This window comes from Rutilus rutilus, assembly GCF_951802725.1.
Source record: "Rutilus rutilus genome assembly, chromosome: 14".
Taxonomy (NCBI): domain Eukaryota; kingdom Metazoa; phylum Chordata; class Actinopteri; order Cypriniformes; family Leuciscidae; genus Rutilus; species Rutilus rutilus.
Window position 1 is genome coordinate 18804369 of NC_140219.1, and position 19085 is coordinate 18823453.

The 19085-nt window shown below is 37.2% G+C and overlaps 1 protein-coding gene across 5 annotated transcripts in view; it reads left to right on the forward strand.

The window, feature by feature from the left end:
* Positions 1-18876, forward strand: part of fgf13a (fibroblast growth factor 13a) — a 134850-nt gene extending 115974 nt beyond the window's left edge. For all 5 annotated transcript variants that reach the window (XM_084429666.1, XM_084429667.1, XM_084429665.1 and 2 more), the window contains 2 exons: positions 12331-12529; positions 17168-18876. In XM_084429666.1, the coding sequence (XP_084285792.1) occupies positions 12331-12529; positions 17168-17304 (336 nt within the window). In that variant the 3' untranslated portion in view covers positions 17305-18876. The remainder of the gene's footprint in view (positions 1-12330; positions 12530-17167) is intronic.
* The last annotated feature ends 209 nt before the right edge of the window (positions 18877-19085 follow it).

Below are 19085 nucleotides of genomic sequence, written 5' to 3' on the forward strand. Positions count from 1 at the left end.
CTCTCTGATGCCCCCGTTGACTCTTTGTGCTTGCTGCTATGGAGCCACACGGAGCCTGAGCTACACAGCCAGCCAATCACACACCAGTGATGTTGGGAAATCCCCAATCAATGAAGAGTATAGTGAGTGATGAGAGGTTTGAAGCTGCTCTTGTGCTGCTGCTTCTCCTTTTTCTATAGTTTCTCCTCGTCTGTTTTTTTTTTTGTTTTAATAGTTTGACTTTAGTTATATCTACACTACCATTCAAAAGTTTGGGGTCAGTATGATTTGAAAGAAATTATTACTTGTATTCAGCATGGATGCATAAAACTAATGGGAGGTAACAGTAAAGACATTTGTGATGCTGCAAAATATTTCTGTTTCAAATGATTGTTGTTCTTTTACATTTTTTATTAATCAAAGAATCCTGAAAAAAAAAAAAGTATCACAGTTTCCACAAAAATATTAAGCAGCGCAACTATTTTCAACATTAATAACAATAATAGGAAATACAGTATTTCACTATAGCACAATAGCACTAAATCAGCATATTAGAATGTGACACTGAAAATTCAGCTTTGCCATCACAGGAATAAATAGTTTTAAAATAAATAAAAATAGAAAGGTGTTAATTCAATTGTAAAAGTATTCCTCTGTTTTTGATCAAATAAATGCAGCCTTGGTGAGCATAAGAGACTTCTTTCAAAAGCTTACATTTTTTTAATGTAGTAACCCCAAACCTTTGAATGGAGATGTTTTTTTTATTTATATTTGGGGCAATTTAATATATTTTATCTTGATATTTATCATTTGCTCTGAAATTTGCCTCACCCATTTGCAGTCAAGCAGATAAAAAAAAAAAGAATAAAATACATATTTTCCACACTATTTGTTTACTGAAGAAATTATATTTAATAATTCACATTTATACAAACATAGCTGTAGATATTTATAACCAACTTTATTTACCTTAATAAATCTTTATGAAAATGCCACACTGAGATTTCCATGACCATTTTGACTGATACTGCAATTGACGTGGTTTTGAATCGATTAATTAAAACAGAATATTTGGACTGATTCATGAAAGTTAATCAAACTATGGCCCAGTTGCATCTTAAAATAAAGAACCAATCAATAGTTGACAAACACAACATGGGTGCACACACACAGTAATAATTACATCTCAAGCAAATATGCATGGAAAATAGCCACATTGATTGTCCTTGGCATTGCATGTTGTGGCCTATTATAAGCTAAATCAACCATAACATGCCATGAAGCAATATTCTGCAATTCAGTGAAATGAATGGTGCGCATTTACTACAACAGTCAATCATCAGCACTGAATTAAGTCAGATTGAAGAAAAGATGCACAATGGCATTTCTTTGTGTGAACTTTTCAGTGATTTTCTTCTGGAGATTAATTTGGTAGTCCATGAATTCATTCTTTTTTTTTATCACTTGAAAGCATAGCGATGGTGTGTAACCTCTGCTGACCCACGGCATGTTGTTGTAAAGTTTTAATTATTTTCAAAGGTTCCCTCATATTGAGCACTCTAACCAGGTTTAAATGCCCACGAATAATACAATATGAATCTGAATTAATGTTTGGTCAATGACCACCCAGAACAACGTAGCATCCGCATAGCAACACGTTAAAAACATTGTGTGTGTTTTTGCAATCTGTGTGTTCGTGATAAGAAGACCGAAAATAATAGAAAGAGAATTCATGCATGAGTGAGTCTGTATGTCTGAGTGCAAATGTATTCATCCATCAGCTTGACAGAGTGAGGGAGAGAGGAAATCAATTAAACATATTTTCTGTTCTCTGCACATTTTCTCTTTGCATTTATTATACAGAACCACATGATCCAATGCTAAGCTGTTTAATGATAATACCTGCTGTTTAATCAGTGAGCACATCAAATATTAAAATAACCTTTCAATTATAAATGATTTCATCACAACATATTACAAATGAACAGTTAATCAGATGACAGTCAATGCACATTGGCTGCCCTGTGAGCTGCTCTGCAGCCGAAAATCAGTTTAGTGTTGGGTCATTTGGAACAGCAGAGACAGGCACATCAATATTAGAAGCCCACAGACTACAGAGAGAGCACAGACACGGTGTCCTTCTGTAGTGGCCATAAACTATTCTGCAAGGGGAGAATTCAGACCGTACAGGGCACTTTATACCATTACAGTGCATTTTGGTGTCCCATAACTTAAACAAACAAACAAAAAAACATTTAGGGTGCAAATTCCATATGTTTTGTTTTAAGAACTAACACAAACTGTTTCATAGTAATCTATTATTATTTAGATATTAACAAACTGCAAATACCATAGAACATCTTCCCTTTAAATTGCAGTGAATTGTGAGATGAAACGACTTTACTGTTTTTCATGGATGTCTATTTAGGCATTGTTCTGGCAACTCGCATTCAGTCTGGTGCCATTCTGGTATATAACGCCCACCGTCCAATCAAAAGCTGATTTAATATAATCAACCTCTGCCCTGCTTGTATCACTTTGAAATATGTCATATTACAGAAGTAATCCGCAATTCACATCGACGCTACAAGAAATAGAAAAAGGAAAACCGTAGTCCTGTGGTAGTCCTGCCAATTAAAGTTAGTGCCATTAGCAGTGTGACATCTTGAGCCAGAGCCGATCCTGACCTCCCTGGGGCCCTAAGCAAAATTCTGTTAAGGGGCCCTCCTACCTGACCCATGAGCCATGAAAACCATTTGCCATTGCCACACAGTCACACCTGGCACCCCAGTGCTCCCACTACAATCCTCCCTCCTTTAACTAGTACTAATGAAAATGTAATTCCTGATATCAGAAATAGACATTGTTACTACAAAAAGTACCTTCTGAATATCAAGAATTCACATTTTAAATAGTACAATTATTGATATCAAAAATGCATCCTGTGAATGAACAAAAGCTAAAATGGCTTGCCATAGCATGTAACTGTGTTTTGAATGATAAAAGCAATACTTGATACTTGATGGTTATTATTTACTGAGGGATGTGCAACCATATTGACCAGTATGTCCAGCTAATCAACATTTTAAATGCAATTTAGCCTATAAGTCAATAGTCAGTGTCAATACATTGCTTTCCATCTTGCTTTATTGCAGAGTTGTGACTAAACTGACTTGGAGACTAGATAATCAGATAATCTTGTTTTAAAAGTATGTGCGCCTATATGAGAAGTGCCATCACGCCCATATTGTACTGGCCCCCACAGATGTTGTGCTAGAAAGTGCGCATTTCATTTCGTGCACATGAACGTTACGCGTGACGCGGTTATCTTTTCCGAGCTGCAGTTTATAAACAAACACCGTTCCCCTTTGTTGTTTATCAAACGTAATAAATAGTTGTATTTCACAGAACACTCTCTCTCATTTCTATATATAGAGTATATCTCTATATCTCTGGAAGTGGCCGGCATTAGCAAGCAAAACACAGAAAGACAAAAGATGCTCTGCCTAGCTAGGTTAGACAGACTAGCGAGAGATGCACATCAACTTAACTTTACTGTTCTTTGCTGACATCAAACTTGGAGAAGAGAGAACACAAGTCTATCTGATTGCTGTTCCCGCAATTCACTCTCATGGTGTGTTTTTTTCTCTCTCTCTCTCTCTTTTCATGACCAGAAGGATAGTTCCGCTTATTTTTCTCATCGATGTTGTAAACTTTGATTGATGCGCTTTTACACAAGGGGGAGGCGGGGCCTTGAGTAATTCGCGGGCCTTACGCAACTTGCGTAGTGCGCGTATAGGGCTGATCGGCTCTGTCTTGAGCATCATTGATAATTCCTCAGATGGGTGGTTGAGCCAGAGGGAATGATGAGGTACAGGTGAAGAGACCTGGTTACCTGCCAGCTGTACAGCGTGGAGCAGGGAGGATCAGTCTCTGACTGGAATAGATTCTGTCAGCTTCCCCATTTACTTCTTTTCCATAAATGGAATTGGAGTTGGATGAGGGAGAGTGGGTAAAGTAATGAGATAGATCGAGAGAGGAATGATGAGGAAATGGGGGCGCCCATATACAGAGGCCAAAAGGAAAGACGAATCTTAGAGAAAAATGGAGAAGATGGCTGGAGAGGCGAAAATAAATGAGGTTAGTGGTTGAAAAAGATATTGGAAGACAGAGGGGAAGATCTAATGGAGGATGGATCAAAAGAGGAAAAAGCAATAAGGGAAAAAGAGGAAAGTAAAGAAAACATTGGGTGGAAGTAGAGAGCTGAGCAAATGACAGGAGATAGAGAACCTATACACATATAAAGACCAAGTAGAAACTCTGTCTGTTTCTAGCACACACACAAACATCTCTTCATGCTTCCCTGTGGGGGGGGGAAGCCCTTCGGGAGAAGGGAGGGAGGGGCAATGCGGGATTTCCCCTGCCAGAGGAAAAGATATTAGATACGAATCAGTGAGCTGGCAACAGCATGACTGCAGCTCCTGATATAATTACACTTGGAGATAGAATCAACTCGAACGCAAAGCGCTACAACACCTCAATATCTGCTCTCTTTTATTTTAGCTGTTAGGATGGTGGATTTGTCGTGTGGTTAGGGACAGTACTGAGGAACAGGCGGAGCTCACATTATTTACCAATTGAGTTACTGAATTTTTGGTTGATTGTTGAACTACATAATACATGGTTTCAACAGAATGTATATGAAAATCCTGAAACACCAAAACCGAAGGTTTGATTTAGCCAAAAAATGAAACACAAAATAAAGTTTTGGTAATTGAAGTCTGTATGTTGTTCAGGGTGTTGTTCACAGGTGATAAACCAGTCCAAGGAAAGTTTAGCATCACTGAAGAACCGCTAACTGTTTCAGTCAATGATTTCAGCCCTCCAAAACTGTTTCAGCTGAAACCAAACATTCATTTTATTTGTTTATTTTAGAAATTTCTATGAATTGCTAAATAAAAGTGTTTTTCCCATGTGGTGACAGATAGATGGAATATTCCCTGTATTAAATACAAAAAGGTGGATGGTGAAGACCTAAATGAGATTAATATCACTCGTTCCATCACAGCGCACATTATCTCACTTATCTTTGTTTCTTTGTTAGCAAGTATATGTGCGTTGATTCGATAAAACTGCCTCCTGCCTCTGTTCTCCACAAGACATCAGCGGGTGTCCAAAAATATCTGCTGTGTTATATAGCTGTTCTCCAGCGTTTTTTAAATGATGCCTCTGCTTACTGCAATTTTCATCACTGTTGGTGATAAAATGGCATGGACAATTAAGAAAATGTGTTTGCCGTTTCTGCACAGTGCGTCTCTCATCTACCACACTCCATCTGGAAACTGTGTTACAGTGTGTAGGGATGCCTCTGAGATATAACAGCCCTTCTCCTCTGTGTGCGTGGAGGTTCAAGTACATTTGTATTGTGCGTAATATCGTGGCACTTCCTGTCTAAGCCTGTGGTGTCAATTCTTGCTGTGTCCATTTCTTGAAAGGATACGGTAGCACATTCGTATACCCACGACACACACGTTTGGGCCTAGTCTACCACATTTACTGGCAAAATAGAGGCTCTGTCTTGCTTATTAAATCAATACTGTAATGCATTGTGCCTCTATATCGATGATGAATGGCCCTAGTCTCAAAGATCTAAAAAAAACAACAACAAAAAAACAGGAGAAAATGTATTTATCTATTATGCTATTTTAAAGGTTCCTAATTTTATTGCGGTGCACATGCAGGTTTGTATCATAACAGTGCATACGTTGGCCGAGCACTAACGCGAATGACTGATGTAACGCTAAAGTTAAAACAAATCTTGCACCATCCTTTATCATTACTCAAAGTAGTAAGAACAACAGACAATCTGCATTAATAGACACAATTTTAGGCAATAGTTGGCCCACTGCTGCTTGGCAGAACTATTTCAGTAAGACAGTAATAACGTAGTAATAACAGAGTTAGCCGGTTAGCCACAATATAAAACAAAATACGTATTTTGAACACTCGGTAGAAAATATATATACATCAGTAATTAATCATACTTACAGGTTGTGATTCTGAGAAGCAAATTGGTCCAAATAAAGTGGGTACTGTCCCATATTTAATAGATAAGCGTTTTGTAAATCCCAGAGATTTAGGAAGCAGTCGTCAGAAGGTTATACTGCTGTTGTATCGGTGTGGTAATTTTAACCACTGACTCTTCACATCCTCATCCTTTGGAAGTGTTTACAAAGACAATTTGCTTTTGCAGAGCAGAAAACAGCGTCTTCTCGACATGCCCTCAAACACTGTAGCTGGTTCGTGTTAAAGTAGACTTTGTTCACAGGCAGACAATGAAAACCATAGGTGGACTTTATGCAAATGTATTACATTGTTACGATTGTAAGTTACGGAGGTAAGAATGGAATTACTGATGACTCGTTTCGGCAGTTCAGAATCGATTCCTTCCTTTAGGAGACTCATTTATAACTTGTCGTGCACTTTGATCTTTAAAACGTTGCAGACCTTTTTACCTTCACAAACAGCTATATTACACACTGCATGAAAGGTAATATTCAAAAAAGCATAATAGGGCCACCTTAAAGTGCAGAGGGGGAAGATGAATTTCAATGAATTTGAATCTCAGCATTAACGGATGAAAATGATTAATGATTCTCTGAGTCAGTGTCAGAGGACCAGCTCTCTAAAGCAGCGGTCTCCAATTAGTGTACCACAGTCCAGATTTGAGCTTAAGATTGGTTTCACCCGGATCACAAATAATTTTTCATATATTAACATAATTATAAACAGTGTTTTTTTTTGTTTTTTTTCCACATGGAGAAACGGATCTGAAGTGGCATAAAAAGATGCAGTAAGAGCAACTGTTAACACGCATGTGAAATTAGACACTAGTTACGTTAGTCTTTTTTGAAAATAAGAGTGTTTAAATTTTTTTTTTCTTGCGGTTTCCACAAACCTATTAAGCAGCACAACTGTTTGAGCACCAAATCATGATATTAGATTTCTCAAGGATCGCAGAAGACTGGAGTAATGATGCTGAATATTCAGCTTTGCCAACACATGAATAAATAACATTTTATAATACTGTATGTTCACATATAAAACTGTTATTTTAAATTGTAACAATATTTCACAATATTACAGTTTGACACCAAATTTTTGAATGGTATAGTGTTTAAATTAAATTAAATTATTTGTAATTTTATACTGGACAAAATAGTAGTCTTGACTATTTTGTCTGTGTATGATTTTTTTATTATTTTTTTTTCTCACATTTGAAAGGTATTACAGCTGCCGACTTGAACATTCAAAATTAATTTAGCTAAAGTGCACATTGCTTATTCAATTTCATAGCCATATAACACATTGACTTCTGAAACGGTTTATTTTAAGACTTTTGTTTTAATGAACTTTTGCTGGGAAGGACATTTAGAGAGGCATTTAAAAGCATCATGTTATTGTGCTTTATGGATTCAGTGGTTAGCATGTGGCACTCACAATCATCCCTGTTTCCTGACCCCATTCTCTCAACACTCCACTCTTTTGTTTTTGTTTATGTTATTATGATGAATAATTCCTGATAAGGTAGGGTGCAATCCAGTCGTTACTGAGAGCCGATCTACATAATGCTTTTGTGCTCCATTTGGTTGTAATTATTACGACCTTCAGCTGAGACATTTACTGTTATTAACAGAATAGCTTTATAGCAGTAATCTGTTTAAAGCGAAGAGATACAGGATGTCTGAGAGGGAGCATTTCTTCTGACTGGAAGCATAGATGAGAAGTGTTGAGATGAGATTCTGTCTTTAAGTTCTCACCCTGAGTGAACCCAACAGTGACTTTGCCTCAGTACTCTTAGCTAACCGAAGTAGCATCTAACCGTCTTTTGGTGATGTTTATCACAGGCGAAGTATCGATCACAGATCCGTCCCTGTGTGCCTGCTCGTAGGATCTCACTCGTAATCACAGATCAAACTTTCTGACCAGGTTGACGTCAGAGTGGTCCTTTCAATGTCCACACTTCCCAAACACTTTCTGTTTCCTGGGTGTTTACGGGATGTAGCTCAGTCAGTGCTGGGCCGACAGCCTGTCCCAGAGGAAGTGGGATGTCACAACTGGTCTGTGACATCAGGAATGTTCCTGTCAGTGTGTGTGGGAGCTCAGTGTCTCTGTGAGTCACCCGGAGCAGAGGGACGACTCGAGTCTGCACGTCGAACATTGGAGTGCTCCTGTTGGCCTCAGGCCAGCTGGGAAACGGAGTGTCCTGTGATGATGTGAGGGTTGAGTATCGACACATGATGAAGGGACATTCTCAGCATTGCTGCTACAAAAGCTGTCTATATATGTTTATTACTAATTCCATTTAATGAATTCCATTATGTCAGTTCGCTCTCTGACCATCTTGCTAACACCCCTGGGCAGGTATTTGCTAAGTATATAATAGGTGCATATTAGGGGTGTAACGATATTCGAACCGAACCGAAAAACCGCGATACACCACCCACGATACGAATCGCGATACTCTCATGGCGTACCGAACACGCCCGCCCCGCCCCCTGCTGTCCCGGCTCATTGGACCTCATGTCTTATGTGTACACAACGAATACAGTGTTGCCTAACCACCATTAACCACATTTAATCGCAATAAGCTCAGTGTTTTGTTACGTTCGATAATAAGCAAGGTGCAATCTTTCAAATTCTGTCTATTTGATCACGAAATTCAAACATTAAATGTCATTTTGGCGCTCTTTGATGTGGCGTGACAGATCACTGTAGGCTACTAGGCTCCTCATTTAAAGCGGCAGCGCGGAGCGTGAGTAAACCCGATTCTCTTCCTCAGTTACAGAATAAACATGAATGGACACCTGAAGGTATGTTGAAAGATACAGTATACTTACTGAAAGGCATCATAACTCGTGTAATCGCTCAGTCAGTGTTTCAACAGCGGAAATACGTCAATAAAACGCTTAGTTTTTCACATAGCTTTATTTACCTCAGGCAAGTCATTCAGTGCCCACAGCTTGTTGGTTTGCTAAGGAAATGAACTCTTTCACTAAATAAATGCACTATATTAGCCTATATATTATATTTTACTTAACCTGTTAATGACATCTTGATTATTTAATGTATGTTTAAAATATCTGTCATGAAAATGACATCAACTGTGTAAATGATTATTTTTCAGTAATAAATTAGAGTAAAAATGTTAATGTAAAAACTGCCTTATGTGCAGTTTACATGTTTTCATACAATTTGTTACTTGAGTGTTGATTATTATTATATCTAAAAATAAATAGCAACTGAATTTAGGCTAAAAGTCTAGGCTCTGTTGTTAAGCTTTAATGTTATAGTAATGTGCAAGTAAGGGCTCCTATATAGTTTACAGAATTAGCAGATAATTTTTTTTATCCTTGCGAAACGTTTACTTGTAATTGAATTAATTTAAAGACAAGGACACAACTTGTTAATTAAAGCACTGTTTAAAAAAAAAAGCAATTTTAGCTTTCTAAACCCCCCACTCCACCTAAATGAACCGAGACGTCAAAACCGTGGGACGTACCAAACCGTCAGTTTTGTGTATCGTTACACCCCTAGTGCATATACACTATTGTTAAAGAATTGGAGGTTCTAAAGAAATTAATACTTTTATTCAGCAATGATGCATTACAATGATCAAAAGTGACACTAAAGATTTTTCTAATTTTACAAAATTTAAACTATTTTAATCTCTTTTAATCAAAGAATCCTGATAAAAAATGTATCATAATTTACACAAATATATTAGCACAACTGTTTTCATCTGAGTAGGGCTGTCACGATTCCTTGATTAAATTCGCATTCTCAATTGCATTTGCCCGTAACCGACAAAATACTGGAAGTGGTGCATTTCACGGACGAGAGTCCATGAACTGCATTATTAGACCGTTTTCAAAATTATCCGGTTTTTTATTATCACAAAAAAATATCTGATTACTCGATTAATTGTCAAAATAATCGACAGATTACTACAAATTACTAATAGCCCTAGACTGGAGCAATGGCTGCTGAAAATTCAGCACAATAAAATACATTCTAAAATATATTCAAAAAGAAATCGTATTTTAAATTATAATAATATTTCACTATGTTACTGTTTTTACTGTATTATTGATCTATATAAAGTTGAAATGTCCAAACTGTTTATCAAGTTTTTCCCTCAACATATTATAAACTAACAATTGTATCATGAATTTAGCAAATCATGCTTAAAAACAATCACAGCCAAACAGAATATATGTTATGTTTAATAGTTATGCTGCATTATATTTTCGACCAATGAGATTTCACTCTAGGTGGAGCTAGAGTGAAAAACTTTTTTTGATATATAAAATGGATAAATAGCAACTGATACAATTCTTAATTGACACACTCAGATTAGGTGGAAGAGATGCCTGATTAGTTTATGCATGTTTGTCAGATATTGAAATTGTAGCCACAATATTCATGTGCAAACACACTTATGTAATTCATGCAGGAAGCAGGATGAAATAACACAATTTGCTGTTACTTAATCTGCTGTCTCCTGTATAAATCTCAGAAGTTGCTGTAAATTTTCCTTTTAAGTGCATCAAGCTCTCAGAGCTGAAGGAACACTTTACCCTAGTGATATTTACAGAGCAACACAGATTACCTTTTTTTTCTTTCTTTCCTTAGCTCTGATGAAAAACATAATTTGATTTACAGCTCTCTCTGTAATATTTTTCACATCATTTGCCACACTCAAACAGTAAAGATTACAGCCATAAGACCCTGAGGTGCTGTAATCCATTTTAACTGAGCCATTCAGTTACTGCAACAGCAGCCCAAAGGCTCATGTGGATATTAATCTAACCTCTTCTAATGACTTTCTGTTTGAATTTACTTCACTCTTGCATTTAAGGAGATGGATATTGTATGAACATTTGGATTTGAAAAATTTGAAAAACAAGCATAATAAATCCAATGTGTATATTATTACCAATATGGGTCTAAAATTATTTTTTTGTCAAAGATTGTACAAGTACTTCTTCATAATGTTTAAGAAATATGCTGCATTTTAGCTTTGCGTGGCTAAGTTTTGCATGGTTCACCAGCATTAACCAGCTGAGATAGCTGTAATATATATATATATATATAATCAGGAAGTGTGGATCCATGAGCAGTGGGTGTATTATTGTGGCTTTGCCTTGGCATTGATTTATTTTGAATGCTCTATTGGGCTGGTGAATGAGTTAGACACCTCTTGAAAAGCAATTAGTTAGCCAGATAACATGCAGAATAACATAAATTGATGTTGCTCTATTCACTGTCTCTCATCTTTTCACCCTCTTACACTATTTGCAATATCCTAACGAAGCACGTAGTCAATACAGGATCAAGCCTAGTGGGAGGCGAGCATTTATAATGACTCAATGAAGAGCACACGGTGTACTCGTACACATTCAATACGGCCCGATCCATAGACCGAGCTGAAGAGCGATCCATCCTCAAACTCCATTAGCATGTTTATGCAACGCTACAACATAGATTGCTTTTGGAAGTGCTAAAGGGAGAGAGCGTACAACAGACCAAGGAGGGAAGAGTGAGGATTATTAGGGGGAAAAAGAAAAGACCGGACCGGATAAAAGAGAAAAATACAGTTTATTACACTGGGACCAAAAGTTTTTTTAATCATGTTTTTTTTTTTTTTTTACTTCAAGAGTCATTGCAAAATATTTATTGTTTTCAACAGTGTTATTTTATTATAATTGAGAAAATAATATATTTTTATTAATATTTTTAATGTTTTTTAAGTTTTAGTAATGTTTTTTCTTTTTTTTTCTTATAAAATTTGTATGTTTTTTTTTATTTCATTTTTATTTTTATTCATTTGAGTACATCACGTTAAACTAAATGAAAATTAGAAATGTGTCCTTGCTAACTTGCTGAAAAAAAAAAAATAGGTGTAAGGTTTTTTTATATTTAATTTTATTTCAGTAGTTTTAGGTAACTCAGTTGTTTTCCTCCTCATCTGCCTTTGGTTGGACAGACAGATAGTCCCACCCCAAAACTGGTTATAGTTATATATATATTTTTTATACTTTGCAGATATATCTGATATATCTAATAGACATCAGCCTATTAAATGGCTTAGCTATAGTTGTCTTTGTGTACTAAGTATATAAATTATTTAACAATAACTTCCGCTGTAAGTTTTCAGAGTTAAGAGATCTTTAGATCCTGGGGTTTTCTATGAATGTGCATAATACCATATTACTTCTTACAATTCACTGTGTTACTTAAAGCCAATTCTCATCTTGCATCTTTTTTCTCCTGTCCCTTGCTGTCCAGGAACACTTCACACCAGAGTGCAAGTTTAAGGAGTCAGTGTTTGAGAACTACTACGTGACATACTCCTCCATGATCTATAGACAACAGCAGTCGGGCAGGGGCTGGTACCTGGGCCTGAACAAGGAAGGAGAGATCATGAAGGGCAACCATGTGAAAAAGAACAAGCCTGCTGCACACTTCCTCCCCAAGCCTTTGAAAGGTAAGTCATCACCTCTGCACATTTTATTATATTGCTATTGACTCATTTAAGTTGCTCTTTGTGAGCTAAACATGCTAAACATGTCTTGAGTGTGAATGTTTTAAGTGCAGTCTCTATAAAATGATTCTTTAAAAAGCTTCTAGTAATCACGAATGACTGAAAAAGTGATTGGTCACTTTGTGGGAACCCTGATGATTCATCTACTGGGCAGGAAATAAAACAAAAGGCATCTTTTTGCTTTCATCTGTTTTTCTTTTATAAAAAAAAGGTCTCTTTTGACATTGTCAAAATGAAATTTCATTATACGTGCCCCACTCTCCTTCTGAATTCTCTAAACTATGGGCTCCGGACCTGTGAGCACACAATCTGCCCCTTCATTGTCTCTCAACCGTTGTAAAGCGTGGCACCTTGTTCTCTCCATGCGCCTGTGGGAAACGCTGGTCGCAGGCTGAGGTGATGAGGTGTGGAAAGTGGAGTCTGTAAGGAGCGCTGCGGACGCCAGCACAATCAGACCGTTTCAAGCGTTGTCTATGCATAAAGGCTCTGGAATGATAAAGCAGCTTTTGACAGCAAACAGACCTGTACCCTTCCATCCAGGCCAAGGCAGCCATCTCAGACCAGAACACAACAGAGCTTTGTTCGATTGTGAAAGTTCCTTGTGACTTTCATCTGCTGTCTGCATACTTCCGTCAACAAACACAGAGAGAGTGTTCTCTAAGCAAAAATCCTAACTCTGTGGAAATGTGTTGTTGTTGTAGAAAAAGTATGGAGGTGGTGTCACATGCTAACTAATAAAAGCTTACATTTGAAAACATTGAGACATAAATATTACTTTTGTTTCTGGGTATCAAAGAAAACATTAAATGTTATTGCTTTTAGATGAACTTTTAATGCCTTGCTCATTTGGTAAAGATGCATAATTAGGATTTTTCTCTTAATGAAGATTAGACGAATCTCTAAACTAAGAGCCGCTTTGCTTTATGTAAAGCAGTAACTTTTCAAATGGCTCATGCTACACAAATTAGTTTTTGAACATAATGGGCCCTATTTTAACGATCTAAGTGCATGGTCTAAAGCGCACGGCACAAGCACAAGCACACTTAGGGCGTGTCCCTATTCTCTTAATGATTAATGGGTGTGTTTTGGGCATAGCGTGCAATAAACCAGAGTTTCATCTCCCATTCCCTTTACAAGCCAGTTGCGCTCAAGCACGAGCAGATCCGTTTCTTCGCTAGAGAAGCGTTCAGTTTTTCCGCTAGCAAATTCCACCATGTAAATAGCGAATCCGCCATGGCGCAAGTGACGACTATCTACGGGACAAAGTGTACGTGTGTTGTGGACCCACCTATAGGCACATATTACTAACGCAATCTTTAAGTAACAGAAAAATTATTACAGCATTGACTTTATACCAGGTGTTAGTTGGTCAATGGCGCAGTCTATTTCAATTGCCTCAAAATAGCAACGCCCCAACACACCTCGTTTTCAGACCAGCACGCCCATGGGCGCACAAATGGCCACAAGTGCATTTGCTATTTAAACCACGTGGCGCAGGACATGAAAATGATAACTGCGTCGGGCTAAAACTAGCAAAAAACACTTGCCTGGCGCTGCATTGCGCCGGGTGTATGATAGGGCCCTATGTCTGATAATGTCACACAATTCAAGTACTTACAGAAATCACTAATGCTTTTCACTGCTTAAAGAATTAAAAGAAGGTATTTTATTTGATTAGAATTTAAAAATGGAGGCTTAGCAGCTGAGAAACATTTCTCCCATGGTCTCAGGGAAAGCCTTAGCTCGTGAAAATGCATTTCCTTTTTCTTAAGAGGCTTGTAGTGTGTTGAGAGGATAATGGTGAGTGTTAGCAGGAGTAATGCATTGGCTTTGAAGGGCATTCACTGTGAAGATGGTTTACTAAGGCTGATTTTAGAGGCCATCTCACAGCCATTTAGTGCGGTTTGTGCTTAAAGGGTGAAATAACAATATAAAGTACACTTTTTCAGGATATATTCTCTGAGAAAAAAAAGCCTAAAGCAAATATGCTTCTCCAATTAATGCTGTCTTGGTTTAAGGATATTTAGATAATTTTACTTGGTGTATTTTTTTTATATACATAGATATAGATATTTGATACATTAGATATAGTTTTTTTTTTTTTTGTATATTACTAAGATGGTCACACATTCAGTAATCTGGATGCTTCACCTAAATTTGGCCGGATTTTTTTTTTTTATTGTTCAAATGCAGGAAAATATTGATTACACTTTACAATATGGTTTTATACATTAACATTAGTTAATGGAGTTGTTCAAATTAAATAACAATGAACAATAGTTTTACAGCATTTATTAGTCTAAGTTAATGTTAAATTATGTTAAAGTTTGCAATCAGTTAGATGTTTTGAAAGAAGTTTATTATGCTCACCAAGGCTGCTTTTATTTGATCAAAAATACAGGAAATATAGTCATATTGTGAAATATGAATACAACTTGTGTTGCTTAATATTTTTGGGGAAACTTACACTTTTTTCAGGATTCTTTGATCAATAGAAAGTTCAAAAGAACAGCATTTATTTAAAATATAATTATTTTGTAACATTGTAAATGTCTTTGCTGTCACTTTTGATCAATTTGATGCATCCTTACTAAATAAAGTATTAAATAATTTTAATTTTAATTTTTTTACTTACTGACCCCAAATTTCTAACGGTAGTATTATGATAGTAATATAATGTATTATGAATGAACATAAACTCATTAGTATTAAACAATTAACATTACCCTAGATAAATAAATGCTGTAAAAATGTTCATTGTTAACCTTATGCATTAACAAATATTCACAAATTGAACCTTTTTGCAAAGTGTTACCATAATCTTTTGTAGAAAATTGATGATTGTTTCAGTTGTGAGTTTAGTTGTTGCAGAGGAGAGTTATGTCATTTGAAGACAGAGAGGGACTCAGAGTTTTGCTCGCTGCCTTATAAAGATTCTCCAGCCGTATTCTTCCAGAGGACCAATTAAAGAACTGTCTCCTCGCTGTGAACATCGCTTCGGCTGAAAGTTCTCGGCTCACCAAGTAACTGTAGTCTCAGTCCAGAGTGCACACACAAAGTCAGCCTGTAAGATCATTACCATTGCCAAAGAACCAGACACCATACGGCTGACGTATATTCTTCCATATTCCCTGAGCTTGGGGCCTCATTTCTATGTTCAATTACTATAATTTTATGCATTTAAAAGTGTTTAACACTTCAACCATGTGTTGTCATATTGATGCAGTCACACTTTGAAGCACATTGTTGCAGATTTTTTTACCTTGATGATGAGATGTTATATGACAAAGGCCAGAGAAAACTCTATAGAGTGCACTAATAATGACCTGGCCGTGAGCCTCGAGACTCCTGCATCCCTCCAGGGAGAAGCTCCACACTTTGGTTGCACAATCAATACGTCAACTATTGATTCTTAGAGCTTTCCACTTAAGTGCTGTATCGATTGCCTGTTGCAGGCAGAATAAGCTTTGTGTGAGGTTAAAGGAAGTCTTTGTGATGCTGCCTGTACTACACATCCATAGTTAAGATGATCTGACAGACACATTTTAGCACACTGGCTACCTAGTGGATTTTTGGAGTTATGATGTAAAAGTGCTATCTGAAGTGCTTGGGTTAGACGCGTGTGTCAGATAGCAGAAGTTGGGGCGATATATTTTCTGTATAGACAGATATTAGTTCCCTAAAGAAAATCTTTCTGCTGAAAAGTTAGATATGGAGTGAAAAGGTGCTTCTCAGAACCAAAGCACTTTTCTGCTTGACTCCCATAATCACTTCTCGCAACAGTTTTGACCTGTGTGTGTATAACTGGGATTTTCTAACAATTTAACAATTTTGACGTAATATTTTGCTACTTCAATTACCAAACCTTATTTGTAAAATAATAGCTATATAAATGCTATTGTTAAAACATTTGGGTTGGCAAGATTTTTTTTTTGTGAAAGTTTTGAAGTTTTGATGCTCACCAAGGCTGCTCAAATACAGTAAAAATAAATAAATAACTGTTTTCTGTTGTAATGTATTTAAAAATGTAATTTATACCTGTGACGCAAAGCTGAATTTTCAGCATCATTACTCCATCAGTCTTCAGGGTCACATGATCCTTCAGAAATAATTCTAATATCCTGTTTTGATGCTCTTTCTTTATTAATTATCTTACTGACCCCAAAGTTTTGAACAGTAGTTGTATAATTTTATATTGCTGTTGCCAAGTAAAATAGCATCATTCTACAGGCATTTTCTGAAAGTCTGAAAGATGCAACTGAATTGTCTTGTGCGTCTTGTATGATTTTGTTTCTATTGGTTATAGGAGTTTTATTGTTATTTTTTTATGGTTTGATAAAAGGCTTATATAATTATCAGCCATTAAATGTTGACTTTTTTTTCTGTTTATTTTCATATTGCAAATATTCAGTCAACTAAACCTGATGGAAAATGTTCAGTCTGTTTACCTTAATCAGTGGCTTTCATGAAGTAAACAAGCACATTTTCACCCCATTATCATTTTCTCTGTGCACAGCATCTAACATAAAATGTGGGAAGCTTTTACTAACCAAATACTCTTTCTTTGTTTGTGTTTTTCAGTGGCCATGTACAGGGAACCCTCTCTGCACGACCTGACCGAGTTCTCACGTTCTGGCAGCGGGACACCCACTAAGAGTCGGAGTGCTTCCGCTGTGCTGAACGGGGGCAAAGCTGTGAGTCAGAACGAGTCAACGTAGCCCGGTTTACCCGGCCCGGCCCGCTACCTTACGCCTTCACCAAAACCTCTGAATGCTTGAGACTTCACTCAGACTTCTCTCCAAAAAGCTCTCAGCGGTTCAGGACAACATGAAACACAACATAACCATGCTTCACTTTGCAAACTAGAGTAACATTTGATTGGACTTCTTTATAATTAGCTTGTTTTTTGTTATGTTTAGCTTGTTGTTGGTGGTTTTTTTTTGTTCCTCCTTTACCACTCTCGTATAATGCCTTTTCCATGTGAAACAACAATTGTAGCGTTTCATACAATGGGACGTTTGGTTTTAGTCCCTCTCAGCAGTCAAGGTTCATTTTACTAGCATTGCAGGTCCTGATGAAATAATACATTTGTTAAGAGTTCAGGGCAGTAAGTGAGGGTTTAGCTGCACGGGTGCGGTGGAAGGAAGCCAACCCTTGTCCTCCACGCTTCCTGAGTGTGAAGCGATAGAGAAGCGTCCATTCCCCGTGTGTGTGTGGGGAGGGGGCTTTGCGTTCATGTGCACTCGCTCAGAGGGCTTGCTCTCTAGCATTGGAATATAAAGCCTACGTTCTGCTCACATGAAGAGAGAAGCTGAGCCTCTCAGAAGCAAGAGGCCTTGGCTTGCTAATTGTTTGAATTAGCTGTGAGCTTGTCTTACTTTCTCTTCCTCTTGTTCTTCCCCCACATCAGTGTTTTTTGAGGTTTAAACAGCGACTGGAGATCCAGCGCACCAAAGACAGAACTGTGAGAGTTTACCCTCGAGCTGCCAGACCACACCGGTACATATATATGTATATATACACGCATGACAGGAATGATGAATAGGTTTTTTCTGATGGGAGAGATTAGCGAGAGGTTTCAGTATTCGAGGAGATGGACTTGTGGTTAATGATGGCTGTTTGATGTCACCCCTTTTGTCTCTTTTGCGTCCCGTCATCATCTCTTTTCTAGGTTCCTTAAGTCTGTGTGCTTGTGTTTTTGCCTTTCCCGCCCATGTCGTCTCTTCTTTGGTCAATGCTGGTCACCGTTACTGGTCCCACCTGGACTCCGTTTTGTGTATAAGTAACTTATGGTGGTGACAATTTTCTATATAAATGAGCAAACAAAAAATTATACTGTGGAACTTAAGTTGGTTGCATTTTTTAGGATGTGTCTAATTTGTAAAAGTAAAAAAAATACAAAAAAAATCTTGTACAGGGCATGTACAAATCAGGTTGTGTACAATAAGGACCCTTTTTGTGGGCTGCAGCACAGTATATATTCTTTCCCTCGGGCAACATAACGTCATACATGCTAGAAGGGGTTCTTCTCTCTTCTGTTTCCTTCTGGGTTTCGTTCTTCTACAGTATCTGTTGCATGGGAGACTGCAGAGAGGTCAGGAATAGAGCTGCATGATTTAAGCTATGTGTATTAACTCCTCCCTGGATCATATGTTCAAAACTACCAGGATAAAACTGGCAAACAACATGTACGTACTGACTGGCACTCTGCCACGTACCTTCAAGTTGTTTCTTATTTGTTGTGTACATACAATGCACTGAATAAAATGTTTATATTAAGATATACTTTTAAAATGCGTCTGTGCTTTATTTGTTCACTTCGATCGGCATAATTGTATTATAATTATTCACTTGGCATACTGGCCAGTGGATCCTATCTTTCTCTTTGCCAATTCAGTTTGTTTTAATGGCCTCTTACATCTTATTTTACTCTATTTACCCCTTTGGAATTGGGGTACTAAATAGTCATATTGCGCCAACATAATCAAATACTGATGCA